We start from the raw sequence: 24,701 nt of genomic DNA on the forward strand, positions 1-24,701 counted from the left end.
TTTCTAAACTCTTACAATATAAAAGTGTAAAAATACATAATTGATGCTAAGCACGGTAGGATTCAGTGCATTCTCCCTTCGAATACGAATCATTGGTTGGTAGAATCCAGATGAAAATTTTCCGTGTGGTCCAATTTTAGCTCTTTAGGGATTAGCCAGACTCTCTGTCATCTTTCTCTGTTGCCTCTTTCCCTGTTTTTCTGATAGTCATCTGTGCTGCGGGGATTAGGCAGAGAGGGGTGAGTCCCTCCTGCCAGACTTCTCCTCCCTCCCTTGCTATGACTGCACGCAGCAGAGGGACTGTTCTTCATGAGCCGTTCCCGCAGCAGCTGTTATCTTCAGCCTTCTCGTCCATTTTTATGTAATCCTCGTGCAAACTGGATGGGGAGCCAAGGCTCTGAAGTTAATATCGCTTGTCCAGACTCTCACAGCAGAGCCGGCCTTAGGGACCAAGTCCATCTGACCCAATTGCTGACCCCTCCGCACACACGCCACCCCCGTGCGCCCTGCGGTCTTGACTGTTGAACACGTGTCTGTCTCTCCCACCAAGGGTGGGTTCCTTCAGAGCTGGAGCTGGGTGCCGGGCACAGTGGGGACCCTTTGTTGTTAACTGAACTGGGCTTGGAGGTTTCATTGCTGGTGAGGGGTGGGAAGAGAGGTTGGAGTAAAAGCCCTGCGGTAGGGTACTTATCATTCTCTAAATTTCTGTAGGTGTTTGCGGCTGCATTCCAAACCAGAAGACGGGTGCTGGAGGAGGCTTCTGTCCTGCTTTTAGGGGGCACAGCATGTGTACTGACCGGGCAGCCCTCTGACACCTTGAAAGTGAAGATGAAGATGTTCCCTGACCTGTACCGGGGCTTCACCAACTGCTGCCTGAAGACCTACTCCCAGGTGGGCTTCCGCAGCTTCTACAAGGGGACCAGCCCAGCGCTGATCGCCAACATCGCCAAGAACTCGGTCCTCTTCATGTGCTACAGCTTCTGCCAACAGGTGGTGTGGAAAGTGGTTTGATTGGAGAAGCAGGCCAGGCTGAGCTGAGTTGTGGGCACTAACACTTTCTTCCTTTGTTTAGGAAAGACACCACTTTTGATAAACATAAACTTTTATGATACCTTATGGGAAGAGTGTTTCCTTTTCTAAAATAACCACTTTGTTTCTGATTGTGAAGTTGTCATGTAAAACTTGCAGAAGGCTGGTCAGTAATGCACCCTGAATAAGGAGGTGCCCTTACATTCTGCTGTTCTTCAGGAAGATGCTTTTCAGATGCCCTGGTGGTACTGCTTCTCTTGTGGGCACCAGGGCTGGATGGGAGCCACAGTTGCAACTTGTGAGCCGAGCTTTGGGTTCCCCTTCATCAGAGTGCAGAGGACTGGAAGAAGCTGCCTGAGCCAGACAGGCTGGAGAGCAACTTGGAATTTTAGGAGGAGCTGGAAGCATCTGTGAAGATGCGGATGGACTGACTCTTTGGCCAAGTCTGCCCAAACATCGGACTTCAGCTTGTGCCGCATCCTCCCTTCCATATTTATTTACACAGAGACCATAGAGGATTCAGAAACCACCAGGATGTGTAGTCCTCCCTTTTTTGAACATTGATTTATTTTAAATCATTGAAACTTATATCAGGTTCATGGTTGGGCAGATAGCTGTATGGGTTGTTTCGGTAGGAACTGGAAACCCATTTGCAACTCCGGTCCCACCCGACTGTAGGCCCCTTCTGTACAGAAGTGTTCTCTGGAGACACCTAGTGACCTCAAAGATGTGCCCTTTTGTTCGCAGGAGTTTTGTCTTCATGGATGGAATGTGTTTTTTAAAAGCTTGGGACTGGGTGGAATCACCCAGGGAGATAGCATCTATAGAGGGCTGAGCATGGATTCCAGGACCTTCCAGCACAGAAGGGGTCATGAAGAGGAGGAGGAAGTAAATAAATAAGCAGGAGAGAAACCAGGAGTGTTTGGGATCTCATGCTAGAGACTGACAGAAAGAACACTATAGCAACTGTCACTCTTCCTGCTAGAGGAGGAAACCTTCTCTGGGACAAGATGGGAAGTTTAGGTCCCCTCCGACATTCCCAGAGGAGGAGGCCTTATGGAGAAGATGGAGGTAGGAAGCAGCCTATGAGGTCCTGGAGGAAGTCCTACAGCCAAGAAGCCATTCTGTTTCATGTGGTCTCACCCCGTACCCTCCTCTCCAGTCCTGGTGAGGCAGGAGGGAGCTGCGTCTTCATCCCACACAACAGTGTTTGCTTATTACCTGGCAGGGAGTGGCCACATTAGAGTTGATGGAGCTGGGGCACCCACACCTGTCCTGTTTTGTTCATCCCTCCTCATGATCTGTGAGAGCAGCAGAGCTCTCCCTGCAGTTCTGTTTTAAAACTGGGTACTCCCGACTTGCAGATACTGGCTTAGGATCCTATTACTTGAGCTCATAACTGAGCACAGGACCCAGAGCCGTGTCTTCTGAGTCCCTGTCCAGAACTCTTGCCGTAAGACCAGAGTCAGGACTCTAGACTGTGGTAGGGGTCAGGTCTAGAGGAAGGCGTGGTCAGTAGAGGCAATGAAAGGAAAGCACTGCTTGGAAGAGCCTGCCATGAATTTCAGCAATGATACCGTAAATATTTGCATGTCCTTGGCTTGAATGCCACCCCGAGTAGAGTTCTCCTTTGACCTTTGTCCACATGGGGTCCTAACACAGCAGGAGGGTTCAGGTACATGTTTGTTGAATGGGAGATAAGCAGCCGATTCTTACCAAATCCCATCCTGTGCCTGCTGCGGTTTCAGTTCTGGGTCTAACGCCTCTCCTGCAGGTGCAGCCTGGGGCCCCGTGTGCCTCACTGGGCGCCCAGGTAGGGGAGAGGACTCAGAGTCCACTGCAGGTGTGCTTTGGCCTTGCTGTTGCACTAGAACAGCGTGCTCATACTCAGGCCCCCGACTCTTAGGCTGAAGGGCTTCCACACCGATCGATGCCATCTTTGTTCCCGCAAACCTGGCCGTTCTGGCTGCTGGTCAGCAAATTGATGAAGGGTGCCCGAGGGAAAAAAAGCCTGGATCTGCAGGCTGGCTGAAAGACTGCAGAAGCCACCTGAAGCTTTGGTCTTGACAGTCCACCGAGTAGGTGTGAACCATGTTGGACAGTTTCCATTCGCTAGAACCTGAGCACCAGCAGAGTTGCATGTCGCTGGGTAATGGCCTCATACCCGATTCTCTGAAATGAGAAGCAAGTCTGGAACACAAGCAGGGTCTCCCTCCTGGAAGAAAGCCTCACTCCCCACCAACTCTTCTGGAAGCAGACAGGCTTGGGCCCTGCCCTCCGTCTGCCCATGGCCCCGATGCCAGGTCACCGGGGACCAGAAAGTTGGGGCTGAGATTGGAGGCGGCCCTTGATTTTCTCTTCCTGTCTGACGTCCCTTTGTGTGACTGTTTAACAGAACCCCGGACAGTCGCATGTGCTCGGTCTGTTAGACTTTTGCTCACGGTTTGGGGAAAGCTTGGGAGGGGATCTCCGTAGCCTGGGAGGGGGTTGCCTCACGGGGGTGTGGCATCCTGGTGTTTAGGTGACACAGGCTGCTGGCTTAACAGGTGAGAGTCAGGGAGCCAGTCGTCCTGTGAGCAGCTCACTCTTCCTGCCCAGTCCCGGGTGCCAGCAGAGCTCTTGTGACCGAACACTCCGGGGATGGAAGGGATCTTATTTTCTGACCCTTGTGAACGCTCAGGAGAATTCCTGACAGTTGATCTCTCAGACTTTTCCCCGTATTTTTGAACTCTGATGGGACCTCGCTTTCACAGCCCTGCTGGTGACTGTGGCTGCTGGTACCAGACCCTCCTGTGGTGAAATGAATGCTTGTGTTTCGTGCATTTGCTTCTCCGTTTAGATTCCCAGTGTAGCCATTTTACCTCCAGCCCTGGAGCTTGCTGACCCCTCCTTCACCCCCTCCTCCCCTGTCCTCGCTCCTGCTGCCCTCTGGGGCTGAGGTCAGGAGGTCGTCAGCGGAACTGGGAAATCTTTTTTGCAATGAGCAGCTTTTTGGTTAAAGATTTATTGTGGGCTTTCATCTGCAACAGTAACGTTGTACATGTGGTTGTTCCACGTTGGATTTGGGGCATGCAGGGATGGCCCCAGAACCTCGCTTTATGAAGCTTAGTGGCAGATACGCCGTAGTATCGTGATGGTGTGTCTTTGGGGTAGTGGGAGTTTGGGTAATTTTTTTACTCCCTCTTTTTTTGTTTGTTTGTTTGTTTTTGTTTTTTGATTATTTGTTTTCTATATCATTGTGTTTTAGTGTGGCTGCTGTAACAAAATACTGTCAACTGGATGGCTTAAACAAACATTTGTTTCTCTCAGTTTTGAAAACTGGAAAGCCCAAGATCATGGTGCTGGTTGATTGGGTGTCTGGTGAGGGCCTATTTCCTGGATTACAGAGGGACACCTTCTTGCTGTGTCCTCAAAGGGTGGATAGAGAGAGCGGTGGCCTCTTATAAGGACACTGATTGCATCATGGGGGTTTCTACCCTCACGACCTCACTAAACCTAAGCACCTCCCAGAGGCCCCCTCTGAATATGTCACCTTGGGGGATTATGGCTCCTGCATAGAGCCTTAGGGGTGGGGGATATATTCCGTGCGTGTCGCCAGGACTATGACTAATAAAAGGAGCTGGATCTTGCAGTCAGGCAGACCCAGGTCTGAATCCTAGCATTGCAACGTGGTAGTGGTGTGACTTCAGGTACATTAGGTATTATGCACGGTTTTTCCACATGAAATTTGGGGTGTCGGTATCGGTGTTGGCTTCCCAGGGCTGGGATCCTTAGATGAAACCGCATGTGCGAGTTCCCAGTGGGCACTCGGCAAAGGGTTCCTCCCCTTTGATCCTTGCTCTCCCTTACAGCTGAGCGCTTTGAGTGGGGAGTGCTGAATGAATGAATGACCGGACTCCCGTGCTGGTTTCCTTCCAGTGATCTGTAGATCGCAGCCGTGGGTTCCTTCGCCTCTGCCTTTGCGGCCCTGGTGCTCTGCCCCACTGAGCTCGTCAAGTGCCGGCTGCAGACCATGTATGAGATGGAGTCGTCAGGGAAGATCGCCAGAAGCCACAAGTAAGCGCTGTTCAGGGTTTCTCATTGCCTTGGTGCATTGAGTATTTGTCAGTTTTATATTCTACTAAAACTCAGTGGCAGAGAAAGAGATTTATCTACTCCAAAATACTGTGGTTTTAGAACTCTTTCCCCTACCAGTCAGAGGGGTACTTCCTAAATGACCTTTCAGAGGCCGGACCCACTCCTGCTCCCACAACGGACCACTGTCTGCAGATGTTTCACACCTGGGACGTGGAGAGGCCGAGAGCTCCTCTCACTCTTGGCTCATCGAGTGCATGAGGCAGTGTCCCCAGCTGTGTTGGAGGCACACAGCAGACAGCTTTGAAACCGTGTCTGAGAGCTGAGCCTTCAGAATTGCCAACTTAGGTTCCAAGATGGATATTTGGTGCCCATTCCCAGGTTTCACGTGAGCGGATCAGCCCAGATTTCAGGGTCACTCTCTTACCTACCCCCGCACCCTTCTCGTGTACCGACAGCGAGCCTGGCTTCTGAACACTCCTCAGAGCCCTGGGGAGCTACTCTGCAGTTATCAGAATGCTCTCCCCCTCAGTCCTGCAAACAGATTCTAGTTACATGAGTGTGTGTCATACACAGTGTGATTTATTGTCTTTATTAATCTCAACATTTGCTTATTTATCTTGACATCTGGCTGACTAAAGCTCTTTGTCACTGTGGTTGACTCAGTGTGTAAATCTGACCGGAAAAAACAGATTAATTGACCTTTTACACAAGTAGTCTCCTCCCAGGGAGGGTGGGGATTCTGATTGAGTTCTATATCCTGCACCCTGGGGATTCTTTACAACCAGTTTGAAGCTATTCTTTCTAGCCTAGAGGTCCAAAAGCATAAGTCTTTGAAACTTTTTATTGAAATCTGCTGTACACCCAGAAATCATAAGTGGGGGTTCTAATAGTCACTAAATATACAATTTGGTAACCAATGCCCAGATTCAGAGATAGAACAGGAACAGAACCCAGAAAATTGTTCTCATGTCCCCTAGGAGTAGTTTAAGGTTTTTTTTTTTTTTTTCATTTAAATTTTTAATTTATATTCAATTTAGTTAACATATAAGGTATTATTAGTTCCAGGGTAGGATTTAGTGATTCATCACTTAAATACAACACTCAGTGCTAGTTACATCAAGCATCCTTCTTTTTTTTTTTTTTTTTTTTTTAAATTTATTTTTTATTTTCAGCATAACAGTATTCATTATTTTTCACCACACCCAGTGCTCCATGCAATTCGTGCCCTTTATAATACCCACCACCTAGTACCCCAACCTCCCACCCCCCACCCCTTCAATACCCTCAGATTGTTTTTCAGAGTCCATAGTCTCTCATGGTTCACCTCCCCTTCCAATTTCCCCCAACTCCCTTCTCCTCTCACCTCCCCTTCCAATTTCCCCCAACTCCCTTCTCCTCTCTAACTCCCCATGTCCTCCATGCTATTTGTTATGCTCCACAAATAAGTGAAACCATATGATAATTGACTCTCTCTGCTTGACTTATTTCACTCAGCATAATAATCTCTTCCAGTCCCGTCCATGTTGCTACAAAAGTTGGGTATTGGTCCTTTCTTTTTTTTTTTTTTTATAAACATATATTTTTATCCCCAGGGGTACAGGTCTGTGAATCACCAGGTTTACACACTTCACAGCACTCACCAAAGCACATACCTTCCCCAATGTCCATAATCCCACCCCCTTCTCCCAAACCCCCTCCCCCCATCAACCCTCAGTTTGTTTTGTGAGATTAAGAGTCACTTATGGTTTGTCTCCCTCCCAAAATGCAAGCTGGTGCAGCCACTCTGGAAAACAGCATGGAGGTTCCTCAGAATGTTGAAAATAGAACTGCCCTATGACCCAGCAATTGCACTATTGGGTATTTACCCTAAAGATACAAATGTAGTGATCCAAAGGGGCACATGCACCCGAATGTTTATAGCAGCAATGTCCACAATAGCCAAACTATGGAAAGAACCTAGATGTCCATCCACAGATGAATGGATCAAGCATCCTTCTTAATGCCCGTCACCAATTACCCCAACCCACCCCCCTCTCCTAAAGCAACCTTCAGTTGGTTTCCCAAGGTGCTTTTTTTTTTTTTTAAGATTTTATTTGTTTATTTGACAGACAGTATAAGTAGGCAGAAAGGCAGACAGAGACAGAGAGGGAAGCAGACGTGGGGCTTAATCCCAGGACCCTGGGATCATGACCTGAGCCGAAGGCAGATGCTTTAACCCACTGAGCCACCCAGGCACCCCTTCCTGAGGTAGTTTTAAGGAAATTAATTGTTGGCTCCAAAAACTTAAGCGAATGGACACCTTGCACAAAGGTAAGTATCGGTTGACAATATTTTAGGTGTGGCTATATACTCCTGGCCTACACAGGGTATATGGTACCTTGGGGTTAAGACTTGGTTCAGAAGGCAGGCCAGTCCCGTTGAGTTGGATCACTGTGTTACATTCCCATTATAGAATGCGAGCTGAGTTGTAGGAAGGACCTAGATAATGAGTGATGCCTGATGAAGCCTTCTGAAATTCTTTTGATTACCGGGTGGTTTGATTCTTCACTGGTCTAAGCAAGGTCACGTGCTGAGAGCACTGTGAAGAGCAAGGGGTTTCCTAATACACATCAAAGATGTGGTTTCTGCTGCTGTTTTCCTGACAGATAAGGCCTGCCATGGTGCACACCGTCAGGAAGAGGGGTCTAGACAGAAAGGATCCTGCATTACTGCTGCTCCAGGGCTCTGATCAGCCTGAAATAGAAGTTCCTGCCTACTTACTTTCTAAAACTAAATCCTCAGTGCCTCTTGCCCTGTACAGTTTCTAAGAATTTCCATTGTCGTGCCTTCAAGTAACATCTATTCCCTTAGTCCTTCACTGCACTAACACAAAGCGAAAAGACCGTAAGCATTGAACAGATTCCTTCTATACCCACCCGTTCGAAAGAAATGTAGAGGAGGGTAGGCACAGAAGGAGGTAGAGGAGTGAGCGAATACGAGGGCATTTTATTCTTACTGAGAGTGTACAGCTCCTTATTGTAATTTCTCTTATTCATTGTTGGACAAAAGTGGGTATTGGCTCTTTTACATCTTGGATAATATCCAGAATGTATGAATGCATTTTTTTTCAATGAACTAAAAAATAGATTTGTTTATTGAGGGCAAGAGGATGCAAGCAATATAAAAATCAGAGCTTGTCTGGCTTTCCCTGACTTTTCTTTCTCCACCTGTCAAATGGGGGTTGGATTTTATTTGTATGTGTTCTGAGCGTCCTGATCCACTCCTGGAATCCTTTATACAGGGGGAAGCTGTGGGTCAGATTCCTGAAGACCACCTCCACTGACCACCTGTGGGGAGAACAGTCATCGGGCAGGAGTGTTGGCTTGGTAGCACCTACTTCTTTTCCCTTGTTTCTTGTGTACCATAAAATAGACCTTGCCTGCGATGGTGAGCCTTGCAACTAGCAAAAAGCAGCTCTAGAAACTTGCCTTGCCACGTTGGCACTGGTCTAGGTCCTTTGTTCTGTCCACACTCAGAGGAGGTCTTTCTGATTTTCCAGAAGTCCAGTGTACTCCTTCTCCAGGAGTGTTCTCAGGGCTTCCTTTCCTGAGTGGTACACTTGGGAAATGTGAACATGGTTCCATTTGAGACGGGTTTCTGGCGTAGTCTGCTGAAGTCTTGGCCGGAGGCATGGTGGCCACACACAGGTCTCTATGAATACACACTTTAATGATATTTCCTAGCTGTTGGATAGTTCAGGTGAGAACAGTTTTCCTAAAATAATAGGATCTGTGCTTCTCTGAGATTTCCTCCCTGCAGAAGCCTCATTTTCAGAATTTGGGCCCCTGAGTTTCTAGAATCAGCCATTCCCTGCCTGCCCAGGGTTCAGCCAGGCCTGCCACTTGGGTGGGAATGCCAGGCTCGCACCCCAGTCCCCCCATTTCACTGGCCCTAAGCACAGCTGCCTGTCTCCCTGCAGCACAGTCTGGTCTGTGATGAAGAGCGTCCTCAGGAAGGACGGCCCCTTGGGCTTCTACCAAAGCCTCTCCAGCACCTTACTCCAAGAGGTGCCTGGCTATTTCCTCTTCTTTGGCGGCTACGAGCTGAGCAGGTTGTTTTTTGCATCAGGGAGATCAAAGGATGAGCTAGGTAAGCATTTGGCTGGGCTGGACCTGGCTGTGGCCTGCTTATTGCAGAGGCTGTGGGGGTCTGCTAGGCACGGAGGTTTCTGGAGGCTTGGAAAGGACCTTGGCACCTTCCTCTGGGTGCACTCATGTCCTTGCCACGAGGATGAAGCTGTGCATCCCAGACTTCTTTACTGTAGTAACATTTTAGGGGAGAAGTTAGAAATTACTTTCCTCTGGGGACTCTTTAATAAAGGGGTAAATCACCTGTAAAGTTGTTGCAATAAGCATAAAACTTGGTAACAAATCTTGAGTGTGTTTCCAGAGGACTGAAAAGTATTCTTTCTAGCTTGTCCTGTGTAGCAACTTGACGCAATCATGTCAATGTTTGGCTTGCATGAATGATTACTTGTTTCTTCTCAAACACATCACTTCAGTGGTTTGGTCTTATTCTGGGGTTAGGCAAGCTCCCAGGCTTAACTATCATGTTTAATAAGACAACTTTGGCTTTCGTGGTAAAGGAAGAATCAGGGCTGTGGAGCATTAACATAATGAAATACTGCAGACTGAGAGGGTTGGAAAAAACGTGACCTGTGTTTCAGTGGCCACTGTTCTCATTCCCATGGGGTGGGGGGCGGGTTGCCATGTTGCTGGGGGCCTGTTGGTTCTGTGTGGGCCAGTCCTTCGGAGGGCAGGCCAGGAGGGCCACAGCGCCACAATGACCAGCACTGATCTGGTCCTGTGATGAGGTGCAGACCCAAAGTGCCACATGGGACCTTGTGTCCTCTGAGCAGAGAGCCCAAAGGGGGCTCAATCCCTGAGATCATGACCTGAGCTGAAGGCAGATGCCTTACTGACTGAGCCACAGGTGCCCGAAGTATCAGCATTTTTATTTGCATCTACCTGCACCCACTACCACCTTGACCTCTGGAAATGCTGTCCTTGAGACAAAAATGCTGTTGGCTGCTTTCCTCCTCCAGGCCCTGTCCCTTTGATGTTAAGCGGTGTAGTTGGTGGGATCTGCCTCTGGCTTGCTGTTTACCCAGTGGATTGTGTCAAATCCAGAATTCAAGTTCTTTCCCTGTCTGGAAAACAGGCAGGATTTATCAGAACCTTTATAAGCATTGTGAAAAATGAAGGTGAGTCTGCTCATTGCAGAAATGGAGTGGGTATGTCTAGACCAGGTATTTCGCTGTAACCCTCGTGGAGGTCAATCACATGTGTGTGGTTGTTCTCTTCCCCTGCCCCCTGTCCTTTATCTAGTGCCCCTGCCTTAGCTTGCTTCCATTCTCAAGAATGTTTGCTGTCCTTGTTCCTCGCTTCTGGGCCAGGATTCTTTGTTCTAAATAGCCCGGAGGGAACTTTAAAACTCCAGATTGTTCCAAGGGGACAAATGCTTGGAAGTCAGCACCCCTTGTACTATAGAGTATAGATAGTATTAGAAAACCATCTCTAACAGAACCACTAAAGGATTTAAAAGAACTTGCTGAAAGTCCCTAATGCTCAGACTTCCTGAAGGTGATTGTCTCTATATTTTGAGAGTTAACGTAGGAGTGTCAAGATTTTCTAGTAGATGTTTGTATAATGCCCGGATCGTGCCTCTGGTGAGCAGAGACCTGTCCTTTCAGCATCCGCTCTACATCTTCCACCTCAGGATGTGAACTTCTCGGGCTTGATTTTGCGAGAGAGCAGTCACAGGGTGTGGAAACGGTTCAGTTCATACTCCAGAGTTGCATAAAGCCTCATAGTTGCGCAGAGCCCTTACGCCTCCCTCATCCACTTGGATCTTCATAACAGTCTGGGCAGTGCCAGCTGTGGACACAGGACTGTGCTTTTGGCCCAGTGTCTTGCGGTCCTTGTCCTCCCGACTGAATCTGTGAGGCTGCTGCCCTCCTGTGTTCTGGGGCTGCTTCTCTCTGCCCAGGTGAGGCCTCATACCAGGAGCGAGCCCGGGATTCGTGTGTGGTACCTGAGCGTCACCAAGATTTGCTGGAACACTGGATGCCTGGCCTCGTTGCCGTGAGCCTCCATCCTTCCCGTTCGTCCAGGGACACCTGGACAGAAGCCCTTCCGTCCCTTGTCGGCATTCAGTGTGTTGTCTGGATCTGTCGGTGTCCAGCCCTGGGCTCTGAGGCTCCACAGGGTCTCTCTGAGAAGGGGCATCTTAGTCTTTGATCACTTTTTGTCTTCTAGGAATAACAGCCTTATATTCTGGACTGAAACCCACAATGATCCGAGGGTTCCCTGCCAATAGGGCGCTCTTTCTGGCCTACGAATACAGTAGGAAGCTGATGAGCCAGTTCGAAGCCTACTGAAGTGTCCTGGCAAAACGAAATCCAAGTCTAGGCACGTGATCACGACAGTTCATCTCAGGGTTTCATGGAGTACAAGACCAATGGGGAATTATTTTGGTTTCATAGTTCTGTTTTTTTTGGTCTTCCCTTATACTCTAAATCTTAAATTTTGTGAAAAGGGTCTCCATTTTATCCTATTAATTTCTGCCCATAATCGTACTGAAATTGAACTCAGTTGCTGCTCTTGTCCTTGGTGGGACATTTAGGGCGAGCCGCCGACCCTGTACAGGATCTGAAAGGCTAAATATAGTTCGTTCAGGACTTTTCGTAAACCTGTATGTGTTCGTGCAGCTTGGATGGTTACATGTTAGAAGGCGTCATTTGGTTCCATGTTTAATTCTCAGATCTCACCAGAAAAACTCTGAGGTAACCATGTTTCATAAAGATGACTATGAGTGATTCCTTACTCTAGATGTAGGCTTTTAGAACCTTAGTACATGCACTGTGCTAAGTGGCTGAAGTTCAGTTTTTTTGTGGTGCTTGACAACTGAACTATGTAGATTTTGTAGAGGAGAACATATCCGCAAACTGGTGTGGCTTCCATGTTCACGATTTAAGTTAGGAGTAAGCCTCTTGGACTTTCCCAAGATGTTCTACTGTTAAAATAGTGCCATTCACTTCCTAGGTGGGATCATCTTGACCCCTAACACATTGTGAGGTGTGGTGAGAGCAGCACGCCCCTCACCTGTGCCAGCTCCCCTTCTCTCCCAAAGAACTCCGCCTCTGCTGGGCCTTAGGTTGAGGGAGGTGCTGAGGGGAGGGGGCCCTGCTGCTGTGCTTTGTGAAGGCCCATGACCGCCAGCAGGCCTGCTCTTCCGCCTCTGGGTCCTGGCCTGGGTAGGATTGCAGATTATTTCTTTGGACCTTCTTTCGCCTGCTGATGCACTTTGGCCCACTCACTCACTCACTGCCTCCACTGACCAGAAACCCTTCCCGGGAGCAGAGTGCCAAAGCCAAGAGAAGCCCTTGTTTCCTACTGGTGCCTGAAGGACAGTGCTCATGGGCAAGGTCCTCTTTTGGATGGAACTGGACAGAACCGTGGGCCTGTCCTCCACAGTGTGTGATGTTGGGGCTGACGCTCTTGTTTACATTTATCTCAGGATTGCTAACTGCCATGTTTCTTATTGGGTTGGAGCCTTTTACATTTGGTACTGGCAGTCCGTGGATTTTCAGGATTGTATGTAGGGGGTGACTTTACAAAGCAATGAAACAAGCCAAGTAATTTTATGCCATATGAATGCACTAACCACCACCACAAAACTCCAGGTCACCTGGTGTAAGAGGGTCCCTTCTTGTCCCCACTTAGGCAAGCCTCATCATACCGTGCTGCTCCAAGCCCAGCAAGGGCTCTCTCAGAAACCAGTGTTCTTAAGCAGGCTGACTCTGCTAACATCTTTCCCGTGTGTGTCTGTCCTTGTTTGCACAGTGTCCCCCTCGAGTGAAACCTCTGGTTACCTGAAGCTTTTTGTTCTCTGCAGAGGCTCTGTGCTAACTCTAGCCCACGTGCCAGAAGCCAGAGGGTCGGGGCAGTGAGCAGCTGCTCTTTCTGTATACTGCAGCTGTGCAAGTTGGCCCACCAGCAGCATTCTTCTTCTGCCTGGTTGTGTGGATGGGGTTGATGTAGCAGGAAACTGTTCTATTTTTTAAAATAGCTAAATTTCCTATTATGTTTTGGATAATTCTATTCCAGGGTAGACATATCTATTCGAAAAAAAATAGTATCATTCTGATGTACCATGATGTAAGATTCTCGAGTTGTTCAAGGAAGTATTTATGTCAGTTTGTAAGGAGGCAAGCCTGTAAATTCTCTTTATGTGAGCAAAAGCAGAAGAGTGTAGCAACTCAGTGGCCAGGAATTTGGATGCATCTTGGAGGGTTAGGGAAAAGAAACCCTAACTGTAATCTTCTTTCAGAAAGCAAGTCTTGAAAATTGGTGTTTTCTTCCTTAGTGCCAGATAAGTATCTACACCCCCACCCCCTGCCACCTGGTCTGCCCCTCTGGCTTATGATTGCACGCATGTTCAAGGGAACAGTACAAACTGTTTAGCAGCAGCATGTGTTATTGTACACAAATTATAGCAAGTAATATAGTCAGAGCTTTTCCTAAAAAGCCTTTAGATGGGCTATTGCACTGGTAGCTGAGACCCTTTGAGGGCTATTTGGAGGGAAAGAGAGCATCTGCATCCAGGCATGTTCATAAATAAGGAACATATTAACATATAAATAATGACATATAAATAAAACATATAAATAACGAGATTTCGAATAAAACAGCATCCAGCAACGAAGAGAATAGGATTCCCTGTGGACACTGGACTAACCAGTGTTTATAGTTAAAGGATGATCTTCACAGAGTTCCCTACATTTAAATGAAGTTGGCGGGAAGCAGAGTCTGTGTCATCTAGATTTTAAAATCATCTAGATTTCTCTAGGCAGACATTTCCTTTGACTTCACGGTGATGTTACAAAGAGAAAGAATCTGCTGTAATGTCTGCTTATGTTTACCCAGATTCTCTTGTCCTCCAAGGACTGCCTGTGTAATTGAACCTTGTATCACAAGCTCAGCGGGGACTGTTTATAGGAACGGTCCTATGGGCTCAAGCCTCGTACTGGGGCCAGTCGGAGGTTTGTTAAATAGCTTTGAAATGACCTCTTTAATCTGACATTACACATGTGAAAGCAAGGACTACTTACCCAAAAATACATAATAAACCTCACGCAATATTGTGAGGAATCATTTTAAATGTTATTTTGATATGAAAGTTCTTTTAAACTCTTAACTTTGGCATGCAGTCCCCAGGAACAGTAGTTCTCTCAACTCTGGCATACCTCCTTCAGGAAAGAAAAAGGACCACTAACGTTTTATAACGCATATACTTTAGGTGTCAAAAATGCGTATGCGTATGTAAATGTACTGTAAGTATACATGCAAGGAAGGAGGGTTAGGAGACCTAAATGTGTGGCAGGGATGGTGGGGAACAGGATCCTTCTCCCCACTTATTCAAAATGCAGCTCTACTGCGAAGTTCTCACGGTAGATATGCCAGGTTTTTTTTTTATGTGGATTATCCAGTTGGTTCCATGGAAGGTAAAGCCTAGGAAAGAAGAAACATGCTTCAAGCACAGAAGGCCAACCAGGGTTAGTCTTAGTCCCTCTCCTGTGCCTCAGTTGGCACATACAAGTGGAAGGGCTTGGTAACATCTGGGATGGCCAATGTTGGGGCAGTCAGTAAGGCTGTTTGTAATTCCTAAAATGCTCCTTCTGCCTCAGCTGTCCACTCTACCATAGTGAGTCCTCCCTTAGCCAGTTCACAGAGAGGTCGCACCATCTCCGCAAACCGCGGTATCCACAGCTTGCAACAGCCCACCGTCCCAAGGAACTCCCTCATGGAGACCGAAGCCTAAATAAGTGGTGTGGCTCTGACAGAGCTGTGTTTGTATTGCTGACACCGGATACCCTTTTCCCTGCAGAGTCTGCAAGAGAGCTCTTGTCCCCCACAAGCAAGACCCATAGTCCTTAGCAGCTATTTCTACTATTCCCACTAACTCAGTCCTCCTTCAAGTACTAGAGAACTAGAAATCTAGAGAACTTCCAGACTCAGGAACGAATTTTTAGATAGGGAAGAAGTTTCTCTGGAATAATAATCTTCAGTTAATTTAAAAAAAAAATTTCCCAGTTTAGTCACTAGAAAGTTATTTTGAAATGGGAGAGTATTGATTTTTTTTAAAAGATTTTATTTATTTATTGGACAGATCACAAGTAGGCAGAGAGGCAGGCAGAGAGAGAGGGAGAAGCAGGCTCCCTGCCGAGCAGAGAGCAGAGAGCCAGATGTGGGGCTGGATCCCCAGACCCTGGGATCGTGACCTGAGCTGAAGGCAGAGGCTTAACCCACTGAGCCTCCCAGGTACCCCTTAAATAGTATTTTTAATCTAATATTTAGCTTATGAAAAATGAGAATGTTTGCCATTGTCATTGCTCTGAACATGAGTGTGTAACTTCTGCTGAGATGTCACAAAGTGTACAAGTGTTACTCTTTACATGAATTTCTAAGCCTCAGTGGTTTTGTTTTCCTATTGAAATCATCAAGCAGAACTGCCAACAACTAACAGTGTTGATCAAGTTAAAGTTTGTGCCCTCCTCCACCCCCTGCTTGCTCCCCGTTATGGGAAAATCTGTTCAGTAGTGAAATGGTATGTGTGTGGAAGCAAGTGACCTCGGTGGTTCCCATACCAGATGGGCTCCCCTTTGATCCCTGAAGCCGGTCTGAACACTCGCTCAGTCAGTGGTTCAAAGCAGGAGCTCCACTACAAGCAGTACTGGCCTGGGCAGTGTTGCTTAATTTTGTGATTTTCAAGGGCCATGAGATGAAAACTCTCTCATGTGTGGGTATTCTTGTCATTAATACTGACAGTCAACTATCAATGTAACTGCTGCTTGTAGAAATGGATGAGGTCTTTGGACATAAAGTGGCATCGGCCTCCGGTCAGCACGATGTAAACTAGGTTGGAGGACTATTGTCTAATTTATATAGAAAAAAAACACCTTTCCTTAAATTTTGATAGGAATGGCAAGAAAAATCCATTTCTTAAAGTCTCCTTTGTGTTGTGAGCCGAGGGTTATAGAGGTTAAGTGCTGTGTGTCTAACGGCTCTAATTGTTAAACATATATAGAAAGAAGGGAAAAGGAGGAATTTTAATCTCTTTGGAATTAGTTCTTAGTATCATTTTTACTATGAAAGTTAACTTTTTTTTTTTTTTAATTTTAGGATCTTCCTAAATATGACAAGTGTCCATTTTTCTTTTGGTTCCATACATCTTTTGTACAAAATAACAGGTATGGCTCTAGTATAAATGGCTTAATCTCCAAGATCTGTGTAAGGCAGAATGGCACTCCTGCCCTCAATTTATAGAAACCAAGAAATCCTCAAGTCCCCCATTCTTCATTAGGTAAAATATAGGGTTAGTGTTGAGAACCACTGTGGCCTTTTCCTCAAAGTCCATGCCATAGGACTGTGTCATAGGAGCTGAGACGTATTCTAATCAGATCTAGGTGTGGTGATAAATCCCTCCCCTTGCAAGTGTAGCAGGAGTCTGCTCAGTTACTCCGAATGGGCAGGTCCACCGTGTGTGGACTGATGTGGACTGATGTCATCTATTGGTGACCTACCACCTACCACATTCTAGGCCAGAAAGGAAAGCATCCTCGAGGAAGGCTTTAGCTAGTTAAAAGGTGACTGATACAACTAGATCTAGGGCAGAAGTTAGAGGACACAGTAAGCATCCGTGAAGACAGCTTAAAAAAAAAAAATCATGGGGCTCCTGGGTGGCTCAGTGGGTTAAATCCTCTGCCTTCTGCTCAGGTCATTATCTCAGGGTCTTGGGATCGAGCCCCACATCGGGCTCTCTGTTCAGCAGGGAGCCTGCTTCCCCCTCTCTCTCTGCTTCCCTCTCTGCCTACTTGTGATCTCTGTCAAATAATAAAATAGTATTTTTAGGGGCGCCTGGGTGGCTCAGTGCGTTACGCCGCTGCCTTCGGCTCAGGTCATGATCTCAGGGTCCTGGGATCGAGCCCCACATCGGGCTCTCTGCTCAGCAGGGAGCCTGCTTCCTCCTCTCTCTCTCTGCCTGCCTCTCTGCCTACTTGTGGTCTCTCTCTGTCAAATAAATAAATAAATATTTTTAAAAAAGTTATAAAATAGTATTTTTAAAATTTTATTAACATGAATTATGTATATGTTCAAAGGAAAGATCTCCCTCATTTTTTTGTGTGTGTGGTTTTTTTTTCTTACATTTTAGTATGGTATGAATTTCTTTTTGCCTTTTTTTTTTAAATTTTTTAATTTTTTATTAACATACAATGTATTTTTATCCCTACGGGTACAGATCTGTGAATCGCCAGGTTTATACACTTAACAGCACTCACCAAAGCACATACCCTCCCCAATGTCCATAACCTCACCCCCCTGTCCCAAAGAAATAGAAAAATGTTCCATGCTCATGGATTAGAGGAACAAATATTGTGAAAATGTCTATGCTACCTAAAGAAATCTACACATTTAATGCAATTCCTACCAAATCCCATCCATGTTTTTCAATGAAATAGAACAAATAATCTTAATATTTATATGGAACCAGAAAAGACCTCAAATAGCCAAAGGAATACTGAAAAAGAAAGCCAAAGTTGGTGGCATCACAATTCCGGACTTCAAGCTCTGTTACAAAGCTGACATCATCAAGACAGTACAGTACTGGCACAAAAACAGATACATAGGTCAATGGAACAGAATAGAGAGCCCAGAAATAGACCATCAACTCTATGGTCAACTAATCTTCGACAAAGCAGGAAAGAATGTCCAATGGATAAAAGACAGCCTCTTCAACAAATGGTGCTGGGAAAAATTGGACAGCCACATGCAGAAAAATGAAATTGGACCTCTTCCTTACACCGCACATGAAAATAGACTCCAAATGGATGAAGGACCTCCATGTGAGAAAGGAATCCATCCAAATCCTTGAGGAGAACACAGGCAGCAACCTCTTTGACCTCAGCCAGAGCAACTTCTTCCTAGGAACATCTCCAAATGCAAGGGAAGCAAGGAAATAAATGAACTTTTGGGACTTCATCAAGATCAAAAGCTTTTGCACAGCAAAGGAAACAGTTCACGAAATCAAAAGACATCTGACAGAATGGGAGAAGATATTTGCAAACAACAAATCAGATAAAGGGCTAGTATAAAAATCTATAGAGCTTAGCAAACTCAACAGCCAAAGAACAAATACTCCAATCAAGAAGTGGGATTGGGAGGGAGACAAACCATAAGTGACTCTTAATCTCACAAAATAAAATGAGGGTTGCTGGGGGGAGGGAATTTAGGGGAAGGGGGGTGGGGTTATGGACATTGGGGAGGTTATGTGCTATGGTGAGTGCTGTGTAGTGTATAAACCTGGCGATTCACAGACCTGTACCCCTGGGGATAAAATATATGTTTATGAAAAATAAAAAAAAAAAAGAAATGGGCAGAGGACATGAATAGACATTTCTGCAAAGACGACATCCAGATGGCCAACAGACACATGAAAAAAAGTTCCACATCACTCAGCATCAGGGAAATACAAATCAAAACCACAATGAGATACCACCTCACACCAGTCAGAATGACTAAAATTAACAAGTCAGAAAAATGACAGATGCTGGTGAGGTTGCGGAGAAAGGGGAACCCTCCTACACTGCTGGTGGGAATGCAAGCTGGTGCAGCCACTCTGGAAAACAGTGTGGAGGTTCCTCAAAAAACTGAAAATAGAGCTACCCTATGACCCAGCAATTGCGCTGCTGGGTATATATCCTAAAGATACAAACGTGGTGCTCCGAAGGGGCACGTGCACCCGAATGTTTATGGCAGCAATGTCCACAATAGACAAACTATGGAAAGAACCTAGATGTCCAGCAACAGATGAATGGATAAAGAAGAGGTGGTATATATATATATATAAAGAAATACTATGCAGCCATCAAAAGAAATGAAATCTTGCCATTTGTGACGTTGTGGGTGGAACTAGAGGGTATTATGCTTAGCGAAGTGAGTCAGTCAGAGAAAGACAACTATCATATGATCTCCCTGGTATGAGGAAGTGGAGATGCAACATGGAGGGTTTGGGGGGGGTAGGAAAAGAAAAAATGAAAGAAGATGGGATCAGGAGGGAGACAAACCATAAAAGACTCAATCTCAAAAAACAGACTGAGAGTTGCTGAGGGGAGTGTGGACGGGATAGGGTGGTGGGGATATGGACACTGGGGAGGGTATGTGCTATGATGAGTGCTGTGAAATGTGTAAACCTGGCGAGTCACAGACCTGTACCCCTGGGGATAAAAACACATCATATCTTTATTAGAAATTTTTTTTTAAAGTGCTCTGACAGCATTTACAATTAAACATTTTTGGGGCACTTCGGTGGCTCAGTGGGTTAAAGCTTCTGCCTTTGGCTCAGGTCATGATCCCAGGGTCCTGGGATCAAGCCCCACATTGGGTTCTCTGCTCAGCGGGGAGCTTGCTTCCCCCAGCCCCCTCTTTGCCTGCCTTTCTGCCTACTTGTGATCTTTGTCAAATAAATAAATAAAATCTTTTAAAAAAATAAAATTAAACGTTTTTAATTTCATAGATATTTTTGCAAATCAAAAATGAACTCCAGTAGTCAATAAACAAGAAAAAATATGCTCAATCTTTCTTAGCTTTGTTATTCCTATTTTCTTCCCTTTAGTAGTCACCTTCCACCCCCCACTTCCTTTCCTTCTCTTCCTTTAGTCTTGAAGCAAACATCAAAAAATGTTCACTATTTTTTTTAAAAAAATGTATTCATTTATTTGAGAGATTTGAGAGAAAGAGTGAGAGAGGGCAGGGTGGGGAGCAGAAGGGCAGAGGAAGAGAGAAGCTTAAGCAGACTCTGTGCTGAGTTCAGAGCCTGGTGAAGGACTTGATCTCCCCACACTGAGATCAGGACCTTAGCTGAAACCAGGAGTCAGTGCTTTAACTATTGTGCCACCTAGGCGACCCCCCTTCCAAAATTTTAACAACTATTAATACTAATAACACTATGTACCTTCTTCTTGTACTTTAATATATAAATATTTAGAAAAAGAAAAAGATTTTTACCTTTGCCTCCCTTACAGTGCGATATTTTCGTCATCTTGAGAATCACTACGATGTTTTTGTCATCTTGAGACATCCACTCATCCACTTCCTTGGTGAATGCCACCATCTCACTGATTTCAAATGTAAAATTTTTAGTTGAATTAAAATTCATCCAAAAAATCAAGTCCAGTATGTTTAGCTTTCTTTTGACAGCCATCTTGGCATGAAATTTACCTTAGACTGGGGACATTGTGATCATCAATCTTGATTCGCTGGACCCTGTCATGGAAGTACTTAGGATTATAAGCTCTTTCACCTAAAATAAATAATACATAGGTCAGATAGCTATGCCTAATAAACACAGTAAATGATCAAGTTATGAAGAAGTCTGCAAGAGAGCTCTTGTCCCCCACAAGCAAGACCCATAGTCCTCAGCGGCTATTTCTACTATTCCCACTAACTCAGTCCTCCTTCAAGTACTAGAGAACTAGAATTCTAGAGAACTTCCAGACTCAGGAACGAATTTCCAGAGAGGGAAGAAGTTTCCCTGGAATAATCTTCAGTTAATTTATAAAAAAGATTTCCCAGTTTAGTCACTAGAAAGTCATTTCTAAAATAGAGACTATTGATTTTTTTTTTAAGCTGTCTTTACGAATGTTTACTGTGTCCTCTAACTTCTGCTCTAGATCCAGGTGTGTCAGTCACCTTTAAACTAGCTAAAGCCTTCCTTGAGGATGCTTTCCTTTCTGGCCTAGAATATGGTAGGTGGTCGGTCATCAGAAGATGAACACACACGGTGGGCCTGCCCTAGTCGGGGTAATTGAGCAGACTCTTGCTACACTTGCAAGGGGAGGGATTTATCACCACACCTAGATCTGATTAGAATACGTCTCAGCTCCTATGACACAGTCCTATGGCATGGACTTTGAGGTTAAGGCCACAGTGGTTCTCAACGCTAACCCTATATTTTACATAATGAAGAATGGGGGACTTGAGGATTTCTTGGTTTCTATAAATTGAGGGCAGGAGTACCATTCTGCCTTACACAGATCTTGGAGATTAAGCCATTTCTATTGGATTATATCAGAGCCATACCTTTTATTTTGTAAAAATGATGTATGGAACCAGAAAAAAAATGGACACTGGTCGTAATACTTGGGTAGGTCCTAAAATTCAAAGAAAAAAAGTTAATTTTAATCATAAAAATAATACTAAAAACTAATTCCAAAGGGATTAAAATTCCTCCTTTTCCCTCCTTTCTATATATGTTGAACAATTAGAGCTGTTAGACACACAGCACATAACCTCTATAACCCTCTGCTCACGACACAAAGGAGCCTTTAAGAAATGGCTTTTTCTTGCTATTCCTATGAAAATTTAAGGAAATGTGTTTTTTTTCAATATAAATTAGACAATAGTCCTCCAACCTAGTTTACATCATGCTGACTGGAGGCCGATGCCACTTTATGTCCAAAGACCTCATCCATTTCTACAAGCAGCAGCTGCACTGATAATTGACTGTCAGTATTAATGATAAGAATACCCACACATGAGAGAGTTTTCATCTCATGGCCCTTGAAAATCACAAAATTAAGCAACACTGCCCAGGCCAGTACTGCTTGTAGTGGAGCTCCTGCTTCGGACCACTGACTGAGCGAGTGTTCAGACCGGCTTCAGGGATCAAAGGGGAACCCGTCTGGTATGGGAACCACTGAGGTCACTTGCTTCCACACACATACCATTTCACTACTGAACAGATTTTCCCATAACGGGGAGCAAGCAGGGGGTGGAGGAGGGCACAAACTTTAACTTGATCAACACTGTTAGTTGTTGGCAGTTCTGCTTGATGATTTCAATAGGAAAACAAAACCACTGAGGCTTAGAAATTCATGTAAAGAGTAACACTTGTACACTTTGTGACATCTCAGCAGAAGTTACACACTCATGTTCAGAGCAATGACAATGGCAAACATTCTCATTTTTCATAAGGTAAATGTTAGATTAAAAAATACTATTTAAGGGGCACCTGGGTGGCTCAGTGGGTTAAAGCCTCTGCCTTCAGCTCGGGTCATGATCTCAGGGTCCTGGGATGGAGCCCCATATCGGGCTCTCTGCTCAGCAGGGAGCCTGCTTCCCCCCTCCCTCTCTGCCTGCCTCTCTGCCCACTTGTGATCTCTGTCTGTCAAATAAAATTTAAAAAAATACTATTTAACATGAATTATGTATCGGTTCAAAGGAAAGTCAGATCTCCCTCATTTTAAAGTACTTTATAAACTATGGGGAACACTGTGTTTTAAAGATACAAAACAAAAGTTTGATCACCACTCTGCAGTAAACATACCTTTGTTTTTTCCTTATTTGAAAATATATGCAAGTTGTATAGAATTTAGAAAACATGAGCAAGGGGCGCCTGGGTGGCTCAGTTGGTTAAGCCTCTGCCTTCGGCTCAGGTCACGATCCCAGGGTTCTGGGATTGAGCCCCACATAGGGCTCTCTGCTCAGCGGGGTGCCTGCTTCCCCCACTCTCTGTCTACTTGTGATCTCTGTCAAAATCTTTTTAAAAAAATGAGCAAAAATCTCTTATGTTCTTTTTAAAAATTTTGATATAGACCGGCCTTGTTTTTCTCCCCCTCTCTGGCAAAGGGTTGACATCTCCTATCCTGTTCCTTGCCAGGAATTGTAGTAAAGGAAAGGCTAAATCAGAATCACTCAAAAGGCCAGACAAGAATACTGGCATAGGTTGGTTCTGGATGACTCACGGAAGAAGAGAAAAACTGCACTTTGATGTCATCATACAGTGGTGGGCAGTTGGACAGATGGATTGTCACACTGTCTGTTTCCGCATCATGAAGGATCTGTGAATGATCACACGGAACTCAGAACCATAACCCTAGCTAATGGGTGGATAAATGGTGAAGTTCAGTTTGCTTATCGCAGCTTCCTGGATTTATCAAGTACACTTGGTCTCAGAGCTCAGCCATTACACATATAAATAAATGTGAATCGTTTCTATTAAGTTGCAATACTGTTTAAATTTTTAAAAGGCCAACATGTTTGGAGGGTATGGTACTGCACTGCTGAAAAGTGAAATACTCCCTTTTCCATCAGAATTTAAATGTCACTGTTGAACGTGTGTCATTTGATTTGCAGATGCCGGGACACACTAAGAAGATCAGTTTTAAACTTGGCATTCACATTCAAAAACATGTGATTGGTCATGTTTATTAAAGAGGCGCTCGCTGATGGTATCATAGGCCTTGTCCATAGCCAACTACTGGATGGAGTGACCAAAGATTGGTCACATTTCTGGAATGAAGGACTTTGGGGCTATACTGAGTATTTCTTTGTTACTGATTGGCCCTTGCACAATAGTGGTACCCACACTAAGGAGAGTCTGTGCGAAATACCAAAGAAGGTGCAGACTCAGGGGATGCTTCAGGGAGCTACAGACATAAGAAACAATGGTAGAGTGGCATGAATTACATGTCAAGCTGGATAATGAAGACTGTGTGGTTGTGTGTTCTGGGGAGCTTAATGAGAAGCAGAGAGTAAGAAAGTTTCACAGAGGAGCAGAAAAAGAGTTCTGTGTGGTGGATTTGTACACACGAGGAGCTCTGAAAGAGAATGCTGTGCAGACTGGGTGGTGTGGGGGAGGGAGGGGAAAGACATGGAACACATGAAACAGAAATGAGAGTGTTGAGTCCCAAGGGCCAGAAGGCACCCCGTCTACTTGGAATGGAGTCTGTAGGTCAAGTTACTGAAGGAAATAAGCTCAGGTCTCAGGTAGGATAGGGAAATATTTTAAAGGTTCAAGAGCCAGGAAATAAGAAAAATTGTGGAAGCATGGGGGCGGGGCAATTCCTATGTGACAAAGTGGCCTGACAGTTATCACTTATAACAGTGATTATAGCTCACAAAGCAACTTCACATACATTATCTAAACTAATCCTCACAACCCAGGAGATGTGGTCTTTATTTTGCAGATATACTGAGCCAAAGATACTGACTGGCTTTGACTAGAGGCACAGAGTGCATTGTTCTTCTGCTCCACTTACTGCTTTTCAAGTAGGAGCAGAGAAAGACCTGCATATTGCCAGTCTCTCGACACTCTATAGCATGAAGAGAAGGGACAGGTAGGGAGACCACTGTAGAAATCCAGGCATGAGCAAATGAGGTGCCGGACTGGGCGGTGACAATGGGAACAGAAAGGAATGTAGAGAGTGAGGAGAGATTCCCAAGGTAAAATAAATAGGAAGTGCTGACTGGATGTGGGGGCATGGCCAGGAGAGACTCCAGGATTCTACATCGTGAGGCCTCAGTGAGAGAATTCTGGTGTCACTTGCAGAAGCAGAGGAAAAGCTCATCTGAAAATTCTGGATTGACATACACAGTTCCGTCGTTGGGGCAGAATCTGTCTAGGTAGGTGTCCTGCACCTACCACGTGGGGGGTGGTCATAAGTCTGTGCGAGCGGATGGAAGAAAAAATAATAGTTTGCAGTAGGAGAATGGATA

General features: G+C 45.4%; 2 protein-coding genes and 1 long non-coding RNA gene across 3 annotated transcripts in view; 2 read left to right on the plus strand and 1 right to left on the minus strand.

Annotated features, from left to right (window-relative positions):
- The first annotated feature begins 508 nt into the window (after window positions 1-508).
- Window positions 509-11,620, plus strand: LOC309857868 (mitochondrial ornithine transporter 1-like). The gene is made up of 6 exons (XM_082750603.1): window positions 509-551; window positions 712-1,008; window positions 4,958-5,085; window positions 9,065-9,234; window positions 10,190-10,348; window positions 11,403-11,620. The coding sequence occupies exons 2-6, from the start codon at window positions 829-831 to the stop codon at window positions 11,522-11,524; spliced, it is 759 nt and encodes a 252-aa protein (XP_082606729.1). The 5' UTR covers window positions 509-551; window positions 712-828; the 3' UTR covers window positions 11,525-11,620.
- A 444-nt stretch (window positions 11,621-12,064) lies between these two features.
- Window positions 12,065-20,373, plus strand: LOC309857870. Its single transcript, XR_014307946.1, has 3 exons — window positions 12,065-12,619; window positions 16,329-16,396; window positions 20,228-20,373. It is a non-coding gene; the product is annotated as an uncharacterized lncRNA (long non-coding RNA).
- Window positions 13,606-24,701, minus strand: part of LOC309857869 (phosphatidylinositol 3,4,5-trisphosphate 3-phosphatase TPTE2-like) — a 28,627-nt gene continuing 17,531 nt past the window's right edge. The window contains exons 6-7 of the mRNA XM_082750604.1: window positions 21,285-21,355; window positions 13,606-14,657 (exon numbers count right to left, since the gene is read on the minus strand). Of these exons, the coding sequence (XP_082606730.1) occupies window positions 14,561-14,657; window positions 21,285-21,355 (168 nt within the window). The 3' untranslated portion in view covers window positions 13,606-14,560. The remainder of the gene's footprint in view (window positions 14,658-21,284; window positions 21,356-24,701) is intronic.

Source organism: Mustela nivalis (genome assembly GCF_964662115.1).
Source record: "Mustela nivalis genome assembly, contig: HAP1_SCAFFOLD_1480, whole genome shotgun sequence".
Taxonomy (NCBI): domain Eukaryota; kingdom Metazoa; phylum Chordata; class Mammalia; order Carnivora; family Mustelidae; genus Mustela; species Mustela nivalis.

Coding starts and splice junctions, on each gene's coding strand:
- LOC309857868 (XM_082750603.1), top strand. CDS start 829: ATGAAGATGTTCCCTGACCTGTACCGGGGCTTCACCAACTGCTGCCTG. Junction 9,235..10,189: donor GAGATCAAAGGATGAGCTAG/GTAAGCATTTGG, acceptor TTCCTCCTCCAG/GCCCTGTCCCTTTGATGTTA. Junction 10,349..11,402: donor AAGCATTGTGAAAAATGAAG/GTGAGTCTGCTC, acceptor TTTGTCTTCTAG/GAATAACAGCCTTATATTCT.